Source organism: Grammomys surdaster, unplaced genomic scaffold (assembly GCF_004785775.1).
Source record: "Grammomys surdaster isolate TR1022 unplaced genomic scaffold, NIH_TR_1.0 325, whole genome shotgun sequence".
Lineage (NCBI taxonomy): Eukaryota > Metazoa > Chordata > Mammalia > Rodentia > Muridae > Grammomys > Grammomys surdaster.
The window spans coordinates 2,551,411-2,565,999 of NW_021604744.1; the positions used below are offsets into that span (position 1 = coordinate 2,551,411).

At 37.0% G+C, this 14,589-nt stretch overlaps 1 protein-coding gene across 2 annotated transcripts in view; it reads left to right on the forward strand.

The window, feature by feature from the left end:
* Positions 1 to 14,589, forward strand: part of Phtf2 (putative homeodomain transcription factor 2) — an 87,291-nt gene that overhangs the window by 51,440 nt on the left and 21,262 nt on the right. The window contains exons 7-9 of one of the 2 annotated variants that reach the window (XM_028778112.1): positions 2,033 to 2,219; positions 6,403 to 6,558; positions 13,285 to 13,503. In XM_028778112.1, coding sequence (XP_028633945.1) covers positions 2,033 to 2,219; positions 6,403 to 6,558; positions 13,285 to 13,503 — 562 coding nt within the window. The remainder of the gene's footprint in view (positions 1 to 2,032; positions 2,220 to 6,402; positions 6,559 to 13,284; positions 13,504 to 14,589) is intronic. The other variant, XM_028778113.1, reaches the window with a different exon arrangement.

A 14,589-nucleotide genomic window follows, 5' to 3' on the forward strand; every position in this document is an offset into this window, starting at 1 on the left:
TATATGTCTTCAGCCGCTATTTCTTCTTTGTGCTTAACTACTCTTAAGATTTTCTGTCCTCTCATATGCTTACCTTGCTTTTCTGTCTGAGTCATGTATCTGCTTTCTAGATGTCTTTTACTTATGTATCTTCCCCTTAGCTTCTTGATCCACTCTAATCCCCATCAGCCTTCATGAGTACCTCTCCAGCATACTGTGAATTTATTTGAATTTTAAGGTAATTTGCTTTTTTAAATCTATATCTGCATATTGCGTAGAGTAAAAGACAATACAGGGAATTGTTGATACCATAATGTTCTTCCCTAGGTGGTAACAAGGCACCTTTTGCTCTTCCTTGTTTTTCTGTTTTTCCCCATTCCCTTTCTCTGTAGCATATTTTCTTGTTATCTTTAATCTGAGGCCGATGCTCTCTTGAATTTTTCAACACTGGGGATCACAAGGAAAGAATTAGGAGATTGGGCTTCCAAGTCTTGGAACACTTGGGCTATGTGCTCTGAATATAACGTATTAGAAGTGTATAGAGTGGAAAGGAATGTAGCCTGCCTGTTTCTGTTAGTTCTGCAGACAAGCAGGAAGGGAGAGGGTCTTCTTGTGTAAGACAAAACTTCCTGTGTTTTGACAAAATCCTAATGGGCAGTTTCTGAAAAGGGGAGGCAATTGGAAGAATTGTCGATAGTATAAATCATCTCATGTTTAAGGACAATTTTGTATTGTAATTGGCTTCAAGAGGTGTTGTTTCACCTCTTTGTGAAAGAGGTAAAATAACCTCTTTGTAACCTCTTTGTGTTATTTTCTGATTCAAACATCAGCATTTAGAATAGGTAAGTTGTAAGCTTCACATAGTTCTCAATTTTTTAATTAAAAAAGTTAATTAAAATTTATTTAAAAATTAGCGTACAAGGGTATTGCAGCATTTTCGAACAGTGTCTGAGTAGATTCTTCATCCTGCCCAGTGACACCAACCACCTGTCCCCTCCATTCGCTTCTGTAGCGTCTCCACCCAGTTGCTTTCCCTTCCTGTCCCTCAGGTCTACTGGCTCAGTTCTGAAGCAGATGCCCATAGAACAGAGTCACTAGGATTTAGAGTCGAGTGCATTGAAAACCTGTCTACATAAAGCATTATAGTAATTTTATTTTTCCTTTCTTATAAAATATGCTTTAGAAAAATTCAAAGGGGTTTATTTAAATAAAAATGCTTTTAAATTGCATTTTATGAAAGGCTTACTCTACATTGAACACACTTTATTTTCACTAAAAGTTTCTGTTGGAAACTACTTTCAGCTGTTGTAGTCTTTTAAGACTCCTCAAACATTTTTCTGTTAAAAGTTATTTCCCACATTATATTTTAGAAATATTTTATTCCTCTAAATCAATATCCTTAATTCTGGTCTTGTAGGCTCCATAAACATGGTCATCAGTTAGTTTTTAAAGCGATTCTTTTGGTGTGTGAGAGAGGTTTCTGATTAATTTTATGTTCTGCATTTTTACTTTTGCCAGATTTATATCTTTATTCTTTGTTTTCCTTTTTCCATAATTTTTTTGCTACAAAAGATCTTAATATTTTTATTATATACTAAAAGGAACTTATCAAAGAACTTATATGTGTGTATAACAAAGGTAAAGTATTTGAGATAGTATTATGTCATCAGTTATAACTTATCTGATGAGACTTCAGAGAAAATCTTTTAAAATAAAAGCTTAAAATACGTTAACCCTAACATATTGGACAAAATTTTTATTCTAGACACTTTTCAACAGACCAGGTGATATGGACTAAGAATCATTCTGTAATTTAGGGCTTTTCTTTGTGAATTGTTATTTGTAAGACCTTAAAACCTACCATAAGTTGAACTAGTATTTTAATTTGAATGGTCATTGTATCTGATATATTTTTCATTTACTGTAAAATATAAGGGTAGCCATTAAAATTCTGAAAAATACTGCTTTATGTAATACCAGATTTTAATTTCTATCAAACCATCCAGAATGAGCTAAGTCTACATTAACACATTTCTGAATATTCTTGGTTTAGATCAAAGAAGGCAAAGAATTCAATTGACAAGTCCACTGAGACTGACAATGGCTATGTATCCCTGGATGGGAAGAGGACTGTAAAAAGCAGTGAAGATGGAACACAGGACCATGAACCTCAGTGTGAAACTATTCGACCAGAAGATACAGCCTGGGTCACACAGACTCCAAGGAGTGTTCCTGCCAAAGTCAGTGCTGGTCCCAGATTTTAGTTTATATCTACTAGCATGAAGTGATGGAGGAATAGTTGCTCTCAAAGCAAATGTTTTCTTTGAAATGGATTCTGTGACCTTCCATGAATAATAGTGAAAACACTGAAGATCAGGTCAATGTGGCTAAACATGACCACAAGTATAACTCCATACATTCCAGAGTGATTATTAACTACAATACAGATGCTTAAAATATGTTGGGAACACTGAAAAATCTTTTTCCCTTTCTGTGTTTAAATGTGCAGTAATGTGTCAACCGTGATTACAGAAAATAAGTTATTCCTTGTATCCATACATACTCCTGTGTTCCTTAGGCACTGTCTATTCATCCCCTGATCCTCCTCTTCCTAGACTATGAGAACTATTTCTCTCTCTCTCTCTCTCTCTCTCTCTCTCTCTCTCTCTCCCCTCTCTCTTCCCCCTTCCCCCCCCTCCCTCCCTCTCGTCTCTCCTCTTTCTCTCTCACACACACATCTGTGCATCATATTGTGTAATAATACAGTAATAATAATCATAATAATACTGTATAATTCAGTATATGAAAATCCAATGCAGAAAGACTCACACTGTGAGTTTGACTTATTACAGTTCTTTTTCTGCTGCTTCACAAGACAAAATGTTGTTGTCTTTATGGACTGCACAATTAATTATCTCCTTATTAGTCAGTAATGAGTTGAATTGCAGCAGTGTCAGTGTATATGTTATTATTACTTTTGTGAAGTCTCTGTTCTTCTTGATCCAGATTACTATTCAGGATTTTTCATGGTTCCATGTAGGTTTTCAGTGGGTTTTCTAGTTTTTGAAGCATGTGATTGGAAGGGGCCCACTCCATTATTACTCAGTGTAATGCTTCAAGTCTTAGTTACAATGATAAGACAAAAGAAAGATATGAAAGGAATTAACATTGGGAAGGAAAAGTTAAATTTATCCTTATTTGCAGATGGCATGAGTCTGTATTTAAAAGACACCATGATTTACAATCAGAAAACCTTTATATAGGATAAACACTTATTGTAAGTTGCAAGATACAAAAGTAATATATAGAAGTCAGTAACTTTCATATACACTAGTAACAAACTTGCTGAAAAAGAAATTAGAATATCACAATCATAATAGTTTCTACAGTGAAAATGTAAAATACTTACAAAGAACTTTAAGAGGACACCTGGCAATGGAAAGATTTATGCTCCTGATAACATTAAATATTGTGAAAATGGGTAGACTAAAAAAATAATCTATGCTTAATGCAATCCCCAAGAACTGGAGGGAGGGCGTGTGGATGCTAAATTCATAGGTAAATGCAAAGGAACATAGATAGCCAAAGCAATCCTAAGCAGAACAGTATTGCTGTAGGCATCATGTTGCCTGACTTAAACTGTATCACATGGCTGTATTGAAAAAGCCAGCATGCTGCTTCCACAAAAATAGACATGTGGGCCAATGGAACATGGTAAAAAACCTGGGGACAAATTTGCACAGCTCTAGACACCTCATTAAGCCTTTTACAAACACTTTTAAATTTGTGTGTACAATTTATTTTATGTGTATAACTTATATTGTTTTATGTGTATAATTTATTTGCTTCTGTGCACACATGTGCACACATATACATGTGTGTGTGTGCGTGTATATACCATGTATGTGCCTGGTGCCCTCAGAGGTCAGGAGAAAACATTAGGTCCTCTGAAATTAACTAGAGGTACAGATGCTGTGAGCCATTGTGATGGTGCTGGAAAATGAACCTGGGTCTTCTGCAAGAGCAACAAGTACTTCAGAGTCATCTCACCAGCCCTGGACACTTCTGCTTTGACAAAGTTGTCAGAGACATGCATTGGAAAAGAGCCTTTTCAACAGATACTTCTAGCAGAACTGGATATTCACCTTCAGAAGAATGAAATTTGATCTGTATCTTTCACTCTGCTCAAAAGTCAGTTCAAAGTGGGTCAAAGATCTTAATTTAAAACATGAAAAACTGAAACTACCAGGGGAAAATACTTCACAATATAGGTATAGGCAGGAATTTTTTTCCTAGAACCCAAGACAGACGCTCAGGAGATAGCTCTGAGATTTGACAAATGGAACAAATATAGTTAAAAAGCATCTGCATAGTAAAACCTGATTGAACAGTGAGCCTGTAGAATAGGAGAAGTCTTTTGCCAGCTATACTTTAGATAACTGGTTACTATCTGGAATACATAAAGGGCTGTAAAAATCTACCCCACCCTCTCTCCCCAAGGGGGAAAAAAAACCCCGAAACTACCAGTCAACCAGTGGGCCAAAGAAATGAATAGAAAGTTCTCAAAGAAGAAACAGAAATAGCAATCAATAAATAGTTCTAAAAGTATCTAATATTCACAGCCAGTATATATGCCTTAAAAATCATACTTACTGGAGCTGGAGAGATGGCTCAGAGGTTAAGAGTACACTGGGTGCTCTTCTAGAGGTCCTGAGTTCAATTCCCAGCAACCACATGGTGGCTCATAACCACTTATAATGAAATCTGGTACCCTCTTCTGGTGTTCAGGCATACATGCATGTAGAATACTGTATATTAAGTAAATAAATCTTAAAAGAAAAATCATACTTACTGACAGTCAACAGTGGGTATCAAGAAAAGAAATGACAGCAGGTGATAATGAAGAAAGAGGAAACTTAACTCCTTTCTGGTGCGAGTCTAAACTAGGGCAGCTATTATGAAAAGCAGTGTGGAAATTCATCAAAAAAACAAAAACAAAATTCACATGTTATCTGTTCTTCTACTTGGCATATACTGAAAGGACTCTGTATCCTGCAGAGAGACTATTACTGCTCTGTTCATAATGACAAGGACATGAATGTAGCCTAGATATCCATCAACAGATGAGTGAATAATGAAAATGTGCTACATATATGTGTACATGTGTGTACATGTGTGTGTATACACACTGTGGAATTTTATTCAGCAGTGGAGAAAAGCGTAAGTTGCAGGAAACTGGGTAGCACTGGAAATGTATTAAGCAAGGTAACCCAGGCTTAAAAAGACAAATACTGCATTTGTCTTTTTTTAAAATCTATTTTAAATCTATCTTATCTATTATCTATTTTCCAGTTGCATTATCCTCTCGTGGGAATCTAATCTGTATATTTGTACATTTATGTAGGAGTGAGTCTAGGTAGAAAGTGCCGAGTGAAAAGGGAAGACAAACCTTTAATGGAGGGGGTAAGATACATACTGTGACACGTGGAGGTGCAGAGGCAAGGTTGCTCCAGGAAGGAAACAAGCAGCTTTGCTTGGACATAGGACAGAGCTGAAGGGAGGAGCAGAGAGGGGCATCACCAAAATCAAGTGTGTATGAAACACAATCTGTGTTTACTAATTTTCAAAAGTGTGGTCAAGTTAAAAGATGTTGCATTTAGGAATATGACAGTGGGCATTCTTGAAGGGATGAAAAGATTTTCTGAAAAATCTTTTAATGTGCATGTACTTACATTTTGTAATATTAGCTATAAGTCACAAGTAAGCAATTTAGTCTGGCTGTAATTGAGTACTCAAGCATTAGCTGTCTGATACTATGAACATAACGTGTCATATCTTTCACACATGTATTTTCAGGTACATATTGCCTACTGAGGAATGTTTACTACTGAGATATGTGGAAAAAAATGTTAGTAGAGCTTACACCTCTTGATCAGTTTCAGGATATCTAAAATGTGGGTCTCTTACAGTTGATTTATATATAATGTATGAGAAATGTATGCACATTCAACTATTCATTTCTTGCCATCTCGTAACTATTACTACATCAGTGATGGATCTTATAATTGATGACCATTTAGCTTGATAAAATATTATAATACTTTTCTCAGGTCTTTCAGTTTCTTTCAAATGGTCTGTTCACATTTCTTATTTCCGTAAGATGTTTCAGTTTCTTTTCTGAACAAAATGTTACAGAATAATATTTGATAAATTATTTGAATTACTTTTAAAAAGAAAATGTATATTGAAGAGTATAGTCACTAATTTTAAGATATTTTTGCTGAAAATCAGTTTCTTGGTGGCTTTGAAGATATTTTGAAGGTATAGAGATATATGCTTACTTGTATAATTTTAAAAGGATTGCCATTTTAAAGCACAGATATTAGTCAGAAGTTACAGTTCTCTTTGTCTATTCCCAACTAGGATACCCAAAGAAAGATAACAAATGTCTCTGATGAAGTATCCAGTGAGGAAGGTCCCGAAACAGGATACCCATTGCGCTGTCATGTCAACAGAACTTCTGAGACCAGTCTTCGAAATAGAAAGGCACATCATTATAAAAAGCATTATGCAAATGAGGTATACAGTTTGACCTTACTTAAATGCACATATAACTGCGTTATGTTACTTTCAATAATTGAGTGTTATTATTGAAATATTTCCCACCATTATTAATATATTATTGTTTTATAAATTATCATTATCATTTATTATTATTCTTTAAGAAAGAATCTCACTATGTTCTGTTAACTGTCCTGGAAGTTGGTATTTAGACCATGCTAGCTCTAATCCAGATTCACCTGTCTCTAACTTCCAAATACTGAGATTTAAGGTGGGCCACCACACCAGCTTCATTTTATAGTCTTGATGGATAATGTAGCATTGATCCATTGATCAATAGCTGTTCATGTACATTCAATTTTTGCAATATCTATGAAGAGTCACTCACTTAGGTGCTTCTTTACTGTTAGATTTGTTTCCTTGTTTACTTGTTTAGGAGCAGTGCCTCTTCTGTACATGTGGAGGTCAGGGAACAACTTGTGGTAGTTTATCTTTCCACCAGGTGAGTTCCAGGGATCTAGCTCAGGTTGTTAAGATATTGTCAGGCTTGCCACAGAGTGACCTTACCAGCTGAGACAGTCTGCCAGCTCTCATGTCAGTCTTTCCACAGTTCATTATAGTGAAGTTATTTCGAGGTAATTTCTCTCATGATGCTACTGACAGTTCCTAATTTCCCCTTATTACAACATTCAGTAATTTTCTTTTTTGATTTCAGTTTTTCTGTTTTATAAATTTGTTTCTTTGCTTATTGGTTTTCTCAGACCTTTCCCCAATTTTCTGATACCTCTAGACTTAAAACAATTTAGACAGAAAAGTAATGTTATTCTATTTAGTATTGACTTCTCAAAGATGTGCCTTTGTCACCTCTTGCCAGCTCCCATTACCCTTAGTCTTTTCAAAAACACACAGATTTTCTTCTTCTGGAAGGTTTTGGGTTATACTTAGGAAAAACATCAAGTGTTATCCTGAGGTAGAGTATGAGTTACTTCAGGCTGCTAGGACAGTTACTTGCACATGGTCCTCTCTTAGAGTTTGCTTGGGCTTTGGTTGTTTTTCCCTCAAGGACTGCATTAGACATACTAAGACAGTACACCAGCTTACTGCTTTGTCACCCACATCCTGCTCTTAAACCAAATAACCAAACCTGGGACATGAAAATGTTACCTTATGCAGTTAGAAGTTTATTGGCACTGGAAGCAAGGTAGAGGGCTATTTGACACGTTTCCTACATAATTATATGACTTTGGAGGGACTTTTGCTTCTGTGATCTTTGCTCTTTGCAGAGCAGATTTTAATTACAGAAATTCTTGAAGAGCAGGATATTCTTCTTCTAAACTTAGATTTTAAATAAATATTTCTTAAGAAATATTTTAACCAGAGCTGGAGAGGCGGCTCCATAGTTAAGAGCACTTGTTGCTCTTGCAGAGGACCTGGGTTAAGTCACAGCCGCTGTGACTCCAGTTCAGGGATCTGACGACTTCTCAGCTCCTTGGGCAGCGTACACACATGTGCACACACATCATGCAGGGAAACCACTCATACCCCATAAAATAAAAGTGAATCCTTTTAAAAAGAAACATTTTAACTTACTTAACATTAGTAGTAAACATTACATATACATTGAAATCTTCTTAGATTCTTTTACAAAGTAAATTGTTTAAAATAAATGATGTTTAAACAATTATATTCAGCGCCCTCAGATTTGACCTTAGAAACAGAGCCAGTTTTATAGGCTATGTTCTAAAAGAGAACAAACCTTTAGAACCGTGGATCGCAATCTGTGGGTTGTAACCCATTTGGGGGTTCATATTAGATACACAGCATATCAGATATTTGTTTTGTTCTGTTTTTCTTCTTTAAGAATGAGCCTTCCTCCCCTCAGACAAACAGTCATTTCGTAGAATTAAACACAGCACGATTGGTGTGTTTATCACCTTGTGCAGTTACCAATTTAGAAGAAAATTCACACAAAATAAAAATAAACTAACCAACATCTTTCTTGAAAGGACTGGATTCTAGTTCCTATTTGTTGTAGGAAATATACAAAATAACAATAAATCTCTCAGAGATATGAGGGTCTTTTCAGGTGACCTAGAAGTCAAATATAAAACAATCTGAATATACTTTCCTGCTATAAAATAATTTTAACAATTAAAAGAGAGAAGTTGTTTGACTGTTGGAGAAATAAGTGTGTCAGTATCTGAGGTAGTGTGGGGACCCTGTCACTCTATGTACAGTCCCCTACCTGAGGTAGCGTGGGGACCCTGTCACTCCATGTACAGTCCCCTACCTGAGGTAGTGCGAGGACCCTACCATTCTATGTCCAGGCCTTTCGTCCCTGGTCTTTGCTCTTGTCCACTGTGCCCTGTGTGTGCTGACTCCAGAGGTTCTCCTGTTTAAGGGACTGGTAGAATTACTTGGTTAACTAGAAGGCAGAATGTATCCTAGAGAGTGGACTTTTTACGTCCTGTTTGCTCTTCAGTTTACTATAGTAGATTATATTCTCACAAATGAAGAAAGCATGTGATGGAGATCTTCATAAAGAACATGTGGGTTTGGAGTCAGGCTATTTAAATGACTTGGGGAGCTTTTTTTTTTCCCAAACTTTTTTGAGACCGTTTATGCATCTTTACTTTAGGGAGCCAAAACTGTACTCAAAAGCCAGGGTTAGATTGAACTGATTTGTTTGTTTGTTTGTTTTTTAATTTACAGTATTTCTTATTTTTAGACTAAACAGTTGTTACATAAAATTTGTTTTTAAATGTAAAGACCATTGGTAATTATTTTGGAGTTTATATCTGTAATGTAATAATTGTAAAATATTTTTGGCAGAATACAGTTAGAATTATAAATGCTTCCTTATTCATAAACCCATCTATTAGTTTGTTGTTTTTTGTTTTGTTTGTGTTTTTGTTTTTTGGTTTTTTTTGGTTTTTCGAGACAGGGTTTCTCTGTGTAGCCCTGGCTGTCCTGGAACTCACTCTGTAGATCAGGCTGGCCTCGAACTCTCGAACTCAGAAATCCGCCTGCCTCTGCCTCCCAGTGCTGGATTACAGGCGTGCACCACACCGCCCGGCTCTCATCTATTAGTTTTAATTAAAAACAATACTCTTACTTTGTCACTTTATTTCAATAATGACTAGAACATCTCTATCAAAACTTAGCATTAGATAATAAGCTACCTTTATTAAATGTTTGACATGGGTTGGAGGGACGGCTCAGCAGTAGAACACTGGTTATTCTTCTAGAGAGCCCAAGTTTGATTTCTAATACGTGACTCACACCCATATAGTGACTCACACCCATCCATAGCTCTAGTTCTGGGGGACTTGACCCACCTCATCTGTCCTGCATGCACCAGGCATGCACATGGTACACAGACGTGTATGAAGACAAAACACTCATGCTTAAAATAGGATCTTGAGAACTATAAGGAAGCAAGTTAACATTAGAAATTACTGGAAAGACTTTCTACTTAGTGAAGCTTTCATAATACCTGGGCAAGGTAGTGCCCACACTTAATCTCAGCACTCAGGAGGGAGAGGCAGGCAAATCTCTCTGAGTTCAAGGCCTGGTCTACAAAGCCAGCTCTAGGCCAGCCAGGGCAATTATCTCAAAAACTCAAAAAAATAAAAAATAAAAATCAAAGTCTCCAAGTGAGACCTGCGTGAGCTCTTTATACTTTAGTGACATTTATTTATCTGAAGTTCTTCAGGAAGTCTTTTAGAAGACAGGCTGGTTTTGCTCTGACTATATATTTTACATTGTGCTATTTAAAAAAATATTTTTATTTATTCTGACATTTTCATATGCATATATATCTTCATCATATTCTCCCCTTTTTTCCTTCTCTTGCCTAGACAGCCTTTGTCATGTCGCTTTCCTACCTTCATGTTCCTTAAAAAACAAAACAAAAACCAACAAAACAAAAAAGCCATAGAATCTATCATTTTATTGTCTATACGCATGTGAGTCATCCCCTGGAGCATGGGCACGCAGGGCCAGAGCACGAGAGACAGCTGACTTCCCCTTTCCTCGAAGCCCTCAGTACTGATGGAGTCCTTAACTGGGGCTGGGCCGTGACCGCCTCCCTGGCCCAAGCTGCAGTGCTGACTTAGCATCTGTTGTAAAGGTGAACCATAGCTGCTTTTGAGTTCCTGAGTGCAGCAGCCAGGTCATGCTCGGTGACAGGAGCACTCCATAGCCCTCTTCCTAGCTCTCCAGCCCTTACTTAGTCTTTCTACCTCCTCATCTATGGTACCCTGCACCTGGAGGTTGGGGGTGACATAGATGTTCCACTTAGGACTGAGCATTCAACAGTCATTCATTCTCAGCATTTGACTAATACTCACTGCTGTTTATTATAAAACTCCTCTTTAGCCAGGGTTGAGAGCCACACAAATCTATTATTATAAACATAAATACTTAGAAGGCCATTTAACAGTATAAACATTTAGCAAAACAACAGTAGTAAATTTTCCCCAGGGGCCTGTAACCTCCCAAACCATGGGTTTTTGACCAGATTTATAGTAGCAAGCATGACTCCCTCTTTGTGGAAACTCAAAGCAGTTGGTTACTCCTATAACAGCTGCACCACTATTGGACCATCTTGTATCATGACCTGTAGGGTCCAGCACTTGGGTATTCTCCTGTAGCAGAGTACATATTACTCTATGGCACTGTGAAAGCTAGCCAGCAGGTAGTTTCTGCTATGTTAAGTTCATTTTCCTCTTCATTTCTTTGAAAACAAATTGCCTCTTTTTTCATATTCTCTTCCACAAATGGTTATCAGTATATTAATACCCATTAATAGTGGGTGTGCATTTAATAGATCATAAATAGTACATTTCATTCAAAGTATTTTATTATCTGTAGTAAGAATAATAAACAAACAAAAAAGTAGTGTTTGTTTCTGTCTTTGTGATCCCAAGTATGTGAGACTATTGCATGAACAGCTAAGAGAGAATTACTGATCTAGAAAATACATGAAAAAAATGTCCTGACTATAACTCACTTCAGTGATGATGTAATTATTCTAGATAGAAGGCATTAAAGTATATAAACTGTAATTAGTCAATTATCCACATCTCTCTAAAGAAAGGCAGGAGTAATGTTATGTTGTAAGAAGGTAGTCAAGGGCAGAAACACTGTGATTGGAGAAAAGGCTGTACACAAAGGATGCTGGGTAATGGAGTTTGAACTTGATCAAGGAACTTTGGGACGCCATGGTAGAAGACTGTGGTTAGAAGAGTAAAAGGACAGCTTTATTTTGGGAAAGTTAGTCTATAAAGAAGGAGAGGGCTTTTAGGTGTGGGCCATTCTACATTTTACAAAGCTATGAATAGCAATGTCTCACTTTTAGTGTCTATTTTATGTGTATGGGTGTTTTCCCTGAGTATATGGACCCGTAACCACTTTTCTGCCTATGGAGGCCAGAAAAGGGCTTCAGGTGCTTTGGGACCAGAGCTACAGACAGTTGTGACACTCTTTGAGGGTGCTGAGAATTGAAGCCAAGTCCTCTGGAAGAACATATAACTTCTGAGCCATCTTTCCAGGCTGTAATTTTTTTTTTCTCTTAAATAGTCAGATTAACAGTCCTTAGAGGCAGAGGACAAAACTAATTAACAGATCTAAAATTTGGCCTGGTTGTAAGGATAGGCTTTGACTTTATTCAGTAAACTTTTTTTTTTTTACATTAAATCAGTTTTACTCATGTTTATTTTATAAACTAAAAATGAGGATAAAGTCAGTCAATAGAAATTGCCTGTTTCTGGGCATGGTAATGCTAGCACTTGGGAGGCTGCGGCAAGCAGGGCGTAGGAGTTCAAAGCCAGCCTGTGCTATATGAGGCCCTCTTTCGTTTAGAGAAAGAGAAAGGGTGGGGGGAGTGGAAGAGGAAAAACAGGAAGAAGAGAAAAGAACACAAAAAAAATTACTTAGGTAACATCTTGGATATGTAATAAATCTGAAGATGACTCAGATTTCTAGAACCACCAGATGCTAGGTCTTGAGGACAATACCAGCAGTATAAAACGCTGTAACAGACTATGGAAAGTGTCTTTTATAGGTCCTTTACCTGGGCAGTTTAGCTTTCTACTGTGTACCATAGAATCTCTTGAAAAACACAAGATGACAATCCTCTTCTTGGTTTTTGACTGCCACATTTAAGCTTTGAGAAAGGAGTAATACGATGAAGTCTGTTTTCACAGATATGCATATAACAGAACAGCTCCACTGAAATAAGTCAGGCTGCTGACACATGTCTCTAGTCCTGGTACTCATGAAGTATAGGCAGGTAGATTGTAGTTTTTAAGCTAACCTGGGCTGTATTGCACACCCAAAGCCAGTTGGAACTACATGGGTAAACATGTCAGAAAGCCAAGGGCTTAGGGCATTGCTTCATGGTAGAGCACCGGAGGCCTTGGGTTAACCAGGAAATATTGGAGATCTATGCTATATGAACATGGTCTACTTTCTGTCACCTGGAATTCTGAACTTCCTATAAATTTTAAGAGAAAATAGACATACCTTTTGCATATAGAGTAACATCCGACCTGAAATATAAAATCAAGTGAGAGGGCATCTTTTTGCTAGTCATAAAAAAAATCAATCTGTACTTTAATGTTTTGCTCTCTCTTTTACTGTCTTGTGACAGTATGTTTGTTGTATATGGTTCTGATAAAATCCTTTGAGTTGGAAAGAATACATAAATTGTATTAATGTCAAAGAATATCTTGATTTCAGGATGCCCCTAAATCGGGTACTAGTTGCAGCTCTCGCTGTTCAAGTTCCAGACAGGATTCTGAGAGTACAAGGCCAGAATCTGAAACTGAAGATGTATTATGGGAAGACTTGTTACACTGTGCAGAATGCCGTTCATCTTGTACCAGTGAGACAGATGTGGGAAATCCTCAGATAAATCCATGTGTGAAAAAAGAATATAGAGACGACCCTTTTCATCAGGTCAGTTTACAGTGGTGGATTGTTGGAATTGTCAGATCATCTCCTTTGAATGTATGTACAAATCTTACAGAGGCAACAAGAGCCTTTACATTTAATTAAACACTTATAATGGGTTTTCGTTTTAAGTGGTGGCCTGTGTCTGGCTTAATTAGAATACTAGTCTGGTTGTGTTACTGCGGTTGTATCTCTCGGCCTTCACACATGCCCCTGAATTAGCAGATGAAGTTCTGTGGATCAGATTTGTGGTTTTGATGTACTAGTCTTTTTGTCCTATTCAGATTCATGTACACTTTGACCAAAATTCTGCCTTTCAGATTATGATTCAAAAATCCTGTCCCCTGATTATCAAATTTGTATTACGTAGGACCCATAATCACATTATCCAGTAGAAATGTAGTGAGTCATGTATGTAAATTTTCATTAGCCTCATTAAAAACACTACAAAAGGTGGAATTCCAATATCATTACTTCACCAAATATATTCAACATATTATTCCTTTACTATATAATTAATGTGAAAATAGAAATGGTATAGATGACAATTTTATATTAAGCCTACAAACTTTAGTCTGAACCCTTAATATACACTTCAGTTTAGACTAGTCACATTTAAGGTATTAAAAATCACACTTGAGTTGGGTACTATATTGAATCCTTTAATGTCCATCAGTCCTACCTTTAATAGAACCCTTCATCTTTGTAAACCTTTCTCACTGTACTCAGAGCCTTGATATTTGAAATATGAAAACAAGCAGGGTACAGTGGTGCACTGGGAATGCAGAGACAGATGCCAAGGCTGGCCAGCCTACTGGGCAAGCTCAGAGCAAGTAAGAGACCCATTCTCTTAAAGTAAGGTAGATAGCACCTGAGGACTGCCGCCTGAGGTTGACCTCTGACCTCTGCATAGGTAAGTGTATGAGCACTCACTTGAATGCACAGGCTCACCTCTGCACACACACACACAAATCCTTACCTTTTTATTCACTCACTCGTATGCACAGGCTCACCTCTGCACACACACACACAAATCCTCACCTTTTCACTCACTCACTCACTCACTCACTCACTCACTCGTATGCACAGGCT